The sequence below is a fragment of the Salvia miltiorrhiza genome, chromosome 5 (assembly GCF_028751815.1).
Source record: "Salvia miltiorrhiza cultivar Shanhuang (shh) chromosome 5, IMPLAD_Smil_shh, whole genome shotgun sequence".
NCBI lineage: Eukaryota > Viridiplantae > Streptophyta > Magnoliopsida > Lamiales > Lamiaceae > Salvia > Salvia miltiorrhiza.
This window is the reverse complement of record NC_080391.1, coordinates 28,082,081-28,090,656: the sequence shown is the minus strand read 5'-3', so window position 1 is coordinate 28,090,656 and position 8,576 is coordinate 28,082,081. Positions and strand designations below refer to the sequence as shown.

The 8,576-nt window shown below is 36.5% G+C and overlaps 1 protein-coding gene across 2 annotated transcripts; it reads right to left on the bottom strand.

Annotated features, from left to right (window-relative positions):
• Window positions 1-465: 465 nt before the first annotated feature.
• LOC131026286 (exocyst complex component EXO84C) lies at window positions 466-5,122 on the bottom strand. Of its 2 annotated transcripts, XM_057956098.1 has the most exons (7): window positions 4,771-5,122; window positions 4,013-4,107; window positions 2,473-3,517; window positions 1,697-2,221; window positions 1,243-1,431; window positions 968-1,104; window positions 466-891 (listed from the first exon to the last, which is right to left on the bottom strand). In XM_057956098.1, exons 1-7 carry the CDS (start codon window positions 4,873-4,875, stop codon window positions 636-638), a joined length of 2,352 nt encoding a protein of 783 aa, XP_057812081.1. In that variant the 5' UTR covers window positions 4,876-5,122; the 3' UTR covers window positions 466-635. The 2 variants fall into 2 exon arrangements, with proteins under 2 accessions (XP_057812081.1, XP_057812082.1); XM_057956099.1 differs by lacking the exon at window positions 4,013-4,107 and having other exon boundaries at window positions 4,771-5,070.
• Window positions 5,123-8,576: the final 3,454 nt, after the last annotated feature.

Here is an 8,576-nt window from a genome sequence, read left to right as displayed (position 1 = left end):
AAATCTTGTCACGAACATAAATTTAAGATGTATATTAAATATTTTTTAATAAATCAAATTTGGCAATGTGAATTAAAATAAAAAGGAATAAGCAAAGAGAGAAAATTAGTGGTAGAAGTGAGATAAAAAATGAGGGAAAAAACTCCTCTTTTATATAAGTATTGTATAGATTTGTCCTCCAAATAAATACACATTTTCTTTTTTGATTAATGTAACTTACACAATTCACTCACAACAAAAGTGAAACTCTTACCACACTCACACACTCAATCAATTTCTCAGTACATGTGTCATTTTCGAATGGGTACTCGTTTGAGTGACCTAGGAATATTATAGATTCAAGAAGAAAGTTGCTCTATATCCATAATATCATCATTTAAAATAGAAGCTCTATGCAAAGAATACATATACTTACCTCTCACTTGGTAGAAGATCATCAAACAACATCAATAATCTAAAACAGGCTAAACAACAAATGCTACAAATATACATACATATAGAGATAGTTACAAGTTACAACATTGACTGCATGTCCGAAAAAACTTGAGTGTCTAAGACCATCAATACTATGGTTTCACATTTAATCTGGACCGTAAAAACATTCGTCTGTCTCTACAAGACATCTCAGTAGAGTGTCAATTCTCGGAATCAGTCAACACAGGGCTTTCCAATTCTTCCATTTGCGCAGAAGCAAAGGACTCTTCACTCTCCACTGACGACAGTGACGAGGGCGAGTTATCTGAGTCTGAGATCACTTCGTCGTCCATGATGATGTGCTCGTCGTCTTCCTCATCATCAACCTCCGATACATCTGAACCAGAACCTCCCATCAGAAGCTTGTTTATCGCACCTTTTGCAGTTTCCACGAACCATTCATCCTCAGGGACAGAGCTGTTGGAAGCAAAAATTTGTCGGTACCGGAAATATAAACTACTGAGCAAGGTTTAAGGGGGGGAAATACCATTACCTCTGTGGATCCACTCCTCTAGCAGCGAATGCCTTGACAGCACGGGCAATTATGTCCGATGATATCTTATTGAGGTGTCGGGATGGATAGCCAGCAAACCGTGCAATTTCAACAGTGAAGTGCATATCGAGCATCAACTGCAGTAGAGATGTAAGATTATTTAATCTTCAATTAGCACATCAAACTATCTTAGTGTCTAGATCATGCATCAGCATTAGTGCTTCGTAGTCGAGAAGATTTTTTTGTTACTAAATCAGTTAGAAATGTTTAGAAACCTGCTGCAACCCGACTGGGCGGAGAGGAGCTGACTCGTGCTCCAGAACTCCCCAGAATTCCTCCTCGTTCGACAACCACATCACCACTGTTTCTGTCAATCTCGCCAGTAAAACCTTCTGTATCTTCTCTTTTCCTAACAGAACGTCTCCAGCCACCGCAGCCAGTTGCTGCAGCTTCCCAAATAAAGCCTGCAGAAAATGTTTGATGCAGATGGCAAATTACAGACCTCATTGCAGACAAAAATGGTAGCTTTTGAAATTGAAAAAAGCAAGTGCATGAAAGCAAGATGTTAGTTTAAACACTACTCCCACTCACATAAATTTGCAGTTTGAAATGCCAAAATAATTCACAAATAACTAAGGGATGAACGGTCAAGGACGAATCCGACCAGTCGATGAAGCATTTATATATAAACACACATGAATACTTTTAAAATTGGAGAAAGATGGTTACCTGGAATGGCAATGAAGGAAGAGGATCAGAGTTCCAAAGTAAATCTTTTCCTTTTCCACCAATATAAATCTGTGCGTCTAATCTGGTCTCACCATCTCTTGAATAAATGAAACTTAAAACATATTGTCGACAGAAATGATCTCTTAGTTTATCCAGAGATTGTTGGAGCTGACGCCTCCATTCTTTAGGATCGATACTACTGTTAATAGGAGGCATTACATTCTCAGTAAGACCATCTCCTGCTTCTTTGCTTTCACTCAACACATTCCAGATTCTGGACACTACCATAGGCAATAACTCTTCGACAATTGTAAATGCAGTTCCCAATAATGCAAGCTGCTGAGAGTCTGTTTCAGCTTTAAAAGGTATATGCTCCTTTAGGTCAGTCAAATTGTCATCTTCAGTGGTACCAGTTAAGGATTTAATCAAGACTTCAACGTACTTATCAAAAAGCTGTGAAATACGCGTCAGTATGTTTCCTCCAAAGTGCAGGATGACCAAGCGAGTTAGCTGCTCAGCTATCTCCTGGACACACAAGTAAATGGTTTGGTTAGATCTCGTGAGTTTCACATATAACCTATGTTCCTCATATGTTACTTTAATCGATTACAACATAATATCATGGCTTTTAGCTCCCTTCCTGACCACTAACCTTTAAATGATCAGAAAATGCCCCATCGTGCAGAAGGTAGAAAGATTAAACATACAATTGGTGAAAATGAAAATTAGATGATAATGGTAATAAATGTTAGGACATTCATTGTCTTTCAACTCACCTTGACAGCAAAAATAAATCTCATACCGCAATCAACAAGCATACGATCAGATGAGGTTGCGAAAGTAGAAAGAGGAGATGCCAAACGAGGAGATAGAGGCATGGTTTCATCACTTCCAACCAAATCAAGAGCCATTTTTCTGGCCCTTCGGAAGTTTAATTCAAGCACTTCTTCAACATATGGTTGCAAAAGCACAAGAAGTAGCTTTGTTAGCTTCAGATCCTGCATTTCCAAGGCGGAGCAGTGGTTAAGACTAGCCTGAACAAATACACTCGCTGCACGCAAAGCAGAAGATGTCTCGGAAGGAGGAGCATTTTCCTTGACCAATCGGACCAACGATTCTATTTCCCATTCTGCCCATTGAACTATTTTATTACTGTAAAGAGGATTATCCCCGAACATTTGACCAGAATCTTTAGTTGCCAATGAAATCATAGAGAAGACAAGATTGGATAACGTGGCAGAATATGTTTCTGGATAGCAAGGGCACAGTGCAAGAAAATCTTCTATGCTTCTCTGGAGGCGAGAGCCATAAGATTTCAAAAAAATCTGATGTGCCAAGGGGCCCTTCCCAAGCTTCAATAAACTGGATAGCACCTTCCTCAGTTCCAAAATACCAACTGAGGGTTGTCGGCTAATCTCAACGAGCTGGTTTTCAAGCCTGGCTTTTCTCTTTGAGAGAGCAGACTTGAAAGAGGAGCTTTCGTCAGTTGTACTATCCCCTGATCCTTTCAGCTCGGGGTAACTTCGCTCTTCTGTATCAATTGCATCTATAGCTTCCTCTATTTTATGCTCTGCCAGTAGAACATCAACATGCTCCAAAAATAGCATCCGTCGATCTTCCACTTCAGTTGAGAATATACCATTAGCTTCATTAGTTAGAGAGTTGTCATCAGCCTCCAAGAGATCTCCACCAGCTCGACTCCATTCATCCAATTCATGAGACACGCCACTCATTAGATCCTGGATAAGAATCCCATGGGAAGATATATGCTTTTGGAGCTCATTTAACTCATGCTTCATTTCAACCACTTCATCAGATAACCTACAATTACCAAAAGCTAAGCATAAATAAGGAAGTTACAGCTGTAAACTGGTGGATGACCACCATACATTGGTTAATTGCAAGATAATAACTAGTAGAAGATAGGATCGTGTGGTACTAGATAGAGATTACAACAGCCTTAGGTCGAATAGATTAGTTGGGAACCAAATCTTCTTATGGGAAAGTGATGGATTACTGCCAATTTGGCTTATTCCTATGTAGAGTGCATGGTATTATGAGGCTCACATTAAATGCATTCTGAAGATTAAAACACAAAATATGTTTCAGCATTGCAATAGACTCTTTTTTATAAATCTTAAAAACATGCATATGTATGTCATCCCATGTTATTCGGGTAGCATTGGCGGATATCCAGTATCCGCACACATAAGAAACCTAGAATGCATGCAACTGCAAATAAAATGAGCATTTACTATCTAACATCAACCACAACATAGCTGTCTTCAAGCAGAAATCCAGTCATTTCTCCCACACCTTAAAAAGGCCAAATACTTTGTGCGAGTATTACTGCACAAGTTCTCAACTGCATCTTTCAAATCCAATAGCTCAAAACAGATCTTTCTGATGCCCTGCATCAATTTAGGTTTCAAATTGTTACTAAGAAAATGGGAGAGAATTAGTATTCACATCACTCTCAAGAAGACTGGGAAGACCATGAGCATAGACACAAACAATAATACAAGAAAATTAATTACTAGCACTCGGTAGCAAACATAACAAATTTTGTCAGTGTTTCTGGTTTGAATGGATAATTTTCCTGACAAAATTCTAAACATAGTGCATCCAAGTGAAATCCATCCACCCCCATACCAGAGAGCAAGAGAAAAAATAACACATTCCCAACTACAAATTGATGAGGAAGATCAGTTCAAGAAAAGAAAAAAAGAAAGGAAGGAAGAAATCGGACAGCAAAAGACACAACCAGAAAACAGTTTCTAGACAATTCAATACATCAGCTTGAACAAGAAATTAGCCCCAAAAAAAAGAGAGAGAGAAAAAGAATACAACCAGAATCATCAAAATCATTCCTGGATCAAGTAATTCGTTTCCAGAACAAAAAGAAAAGGAAAAAAGACAGACCCCATTTCCAAAAGCTCATTTTTTTTCCCTTACATCATCAGCTTAAGTCAAACAGATTTAGCTAAGAAAAAATATATTAGAGCAACTCCTTAAATCATGAAGTGAAAGAGATTCAAATAATGCTTCAAAATTTCGAAATTTTTTCCTTGAACCTTTTCAGTTTTAGACTGATAAACTGTGTCGATCTTGGACTGAGGCGTGACGCTTTCCATTGAGGGGAAATCATCTTCTTCTTCGCTGCTTTCTACCATTTTCATCCTCTCTTTCTTCTGCTCTTCACGGAGGAGTTGCAGAGAACTGAAGACGCTTCCGCCACAGCGAGAGTAGCAGCAATGTCGGAAAACAAGTGGAGAAATCGAGCACTTAACAGCAAGGTTCTGGTTTTTGCTTATACAGAGGTTTTGGGTTTGAAAGAGCGAAGAATTTTTGTGTTATTTTCCTTGTCTAATTTATTGCAATTTTTATTATCCAGCGCTAATTAATTTTAAATATTCGGGCATTATTCGGCCCAATCAGACTTGTAATAGTTTTAAATATCAGGCTTTATTCGGCCCCATGGACTCTCCCGTCCCATTACAAAAGTCACATTACTTTTGAACACGAATATTAAGAAATATGTAAAAAATAAATAAAGTGAATTGATAAAAATTATTTAAATATTAGGTATAGAGAGATAATATATTACCAAAAATGGAATGAGACATTTCTTTATAGAAAGTGAGACATTTGTAATGGGACAGATGAAATACATTAATACGTGCTCTCGTACTATACATAAAATAAATTTATAAATTTACAAAAATAAAATTACATAAAATACCAAAATATGTTATTTATGAAAAATTACGTACAATAAATATAAAATTTATATATATAATTTATAGTGGTAATATAAAAATATATTATAAAACAATAATTTACTACTAAAATAAATATTGGATATCAATATAAAATTATAAATAGTTAAAAAAAATTAAATATATGTAATTGACGTTGGTTTTCTTAAGATGAGAAATGGAGCAATACATTAGAGCACTCTCAGCAGATCACCTAAATGCATCACTAACTCTAAATTTAGGCTAAAATAATTGAAAATGAGATAAAAAAAAAATGCATTCAGCAGATCCCCTAAATTGAATGGGGCCCACAAAAAATTTTACACCTACCTAAATTCAATTTTAAATTTACACCCACCCTAAATTTATTTTAAGCTTATAATTAGTAGGGCTCACACATAATTATTGTTTTTATGTAGAAAATAGGAGATCTGGTGTCTGCATTTATAAAATCGATATCCTAAAATTAAATAGGGAAGCTTTAGGTTGGAATATAGGAGCATAATTTTAGGATTCCTGCTGGGAATGCTTTATAACTTCAAAATTGTTGCAAGGCTATTTTAAATTATATACAAAATAGATAAAGATATCTTCCTCGTTGTTGGTTTCTATTTAAGTATGTTGTCTCTCTTTTTGGTGTCTTGGTCATAGAATTTTTCAAGTGTTATTTTTTTATCAGATTTGAATAAAATTAGTGAAAGCAAAAGATCTTCTATAATATTGATGGATGAATGACATGTCGATCTTAAAATTAAAATCTAAGGATGTTAACTAATGATGTTATATTAAATTATTGTAAAGAATGAAAATATGCTAAAATAAAACAATTTTCAAATTTCAGTCACTTCAACGGTATTCATTTTTTTAAGAATGAGAAGAACTTGAAAATAAGAAATCGCGGATTAATAAATATATAGACTAATAAAAGTTTTATGAAGGTTGGTAACTTACAAATAAAAGCCATTTAAATATTTTATGAAAAATCTTATAATACATAAAGTTGGGGCCTCGGGAGATTCAAATATTGTATGAAAATGATTTACATATATACATACAGGGTGCGGTTATAGTGAGAACCACAATTATCGTGAGAACATAAGAACCAATAAAATTACTGCATCTGCTATACAAATTAATGCATCCACTATTAAATTTAATGCATCCGAAAAAAATAATTTTTTTGTTCCCTTCAGGATTCGAACCCAGCACCTGCATCCATCCACCAAGATGATGCATCCACCGTAGATCTTGATGATCGAATGACTTAAAATGGTTCTCCGTTCTTATTTTATTAGTGGTTCTTATTTGAACCTCTCCCTATACATACACATATATATATATATATATATATATATAGATATATATCAAATTAAAGTTCATGATCTTAATTTGATATGTATATTAAATATATTTTTTATTATTTAAAATGTACAATTTTAGAAAAAATAAAAAAAATGAAAAACAAAAATAAAAGAAAGAGAACAAAATTGAAAAATCACAATAGAAAACAAATAATAATAAAAAAAAGTAGAAAAAGAGAGGCAAATACGGTCAACTAAACATAACCCATTTTTTTTTAAACCAATAACCCATTTTTATTTTATTTTTTGAACCAGAAAACGTAACCTTATCATTACGGATAGTCGGCAGAAAACAACTCGCAAAGCCAGGGAGGAAAATCGGTGACCCAACAGACTGGGCGCGGACAAGAACGCGCAAATTGCGCAAGACTATGAGCAACCATATTCGCCTCTCTAAACATATGTCTAACACCAATAAGAATAAACGAACGGGCTACAGTAAGAATATCTAAAATATCCTCTGGCAAGAAACATTCCTCCTCTTCCGGGCACGCCATCACCCGTGCCGCCATCATAGAGTCCGTGTAAATTTCAATAGGAAAGATGTCACGCTCAATACACCACGTGATACCCGCAACAACCGCCATAATCTCCATCATCAGAGAATTAGAACTAACCTTAGTCGATTTTGCAGCTGCCAGTCGAACCTTTCCCAGGTGGTCACGCACCACCACCCCCACACCATAGCTTCTCTGCTGCGCATCGAAGAGGGCATCCACGTCGCACCTGAACCGCCCAGCTGGCGGCAGAAACCAGCTCTTTCGGCCAAGCTTCAGGGCCATCAAATTCTCCACTGATAGCGTAGGTCACACAACTTGGTAGCTCGCAATAGCAGCTTGACAGTCATCAACGGAAGGAAGATGGTATATTTGAGCTTTATCATGCTTAAGCTCACAATTGAAGCACCAAATCCTATGAAGAACCATACACCAAATTGCATACTCATCCTCTGTAAAGTTCTCCCTCATTATTTCCGCTATATCAATCAGCGGTAGCCCCTCACCCTGCTTCATCACTCTCCAAAAAATAGACGTTTTCCACACCGGCTTCAATAAAGGGCAGAAAATGAGACCATGTTCCGTGAAATCCCAACGATTATGACACCTTTCACAAATACCATCCACCGGCACTCTATGGTATTTTAAATTAACACTCGTCGGAATAAATTATTCAGAGCTCTCCACATGAAGACACGTACCTTCGGCGGTATAGGAGCGCTCCATACTAGTCGCGACCAACACTTCCGATCACGCTCACTCTGATTCGGCGACTTATCGTAATAACCCAGGCTCAAGAGATAGGCTGTTTTGACAGTAAACATACCTCTTTGATCATAATTCCAGCCAAGATTATCCACTGATCCAAACTCTCCAACTGGTGTTGTCAAAATAGCTTCCACCTCATGCAGCCAAAATATATCACGAAGGAGCGCCTCATTCCAGACTCGCCCCGGACCAATAAGCTGCTCCACCTTAAGAGTCAGGTCAGTTTCCGAAGCCCGACCAAAAACACGACCGTTTGGCAACGTCGGCACCCAAGGATCCAAGAAAACCTTCACCTTTTTTATTTTGATTCAACATAATCCATTTTTGTTGATGCACACTTTTATTTAAAAATGAAATTGAACTTTTAATGCAAAATACGTAAAAACTCCAATATCATATATATATATATATATATATATATATATATATATAAAGGTGCACTCTAGTGAGATTGATATTTTTCGTGAGATCATGAGTACAATGGATAGGACAATAT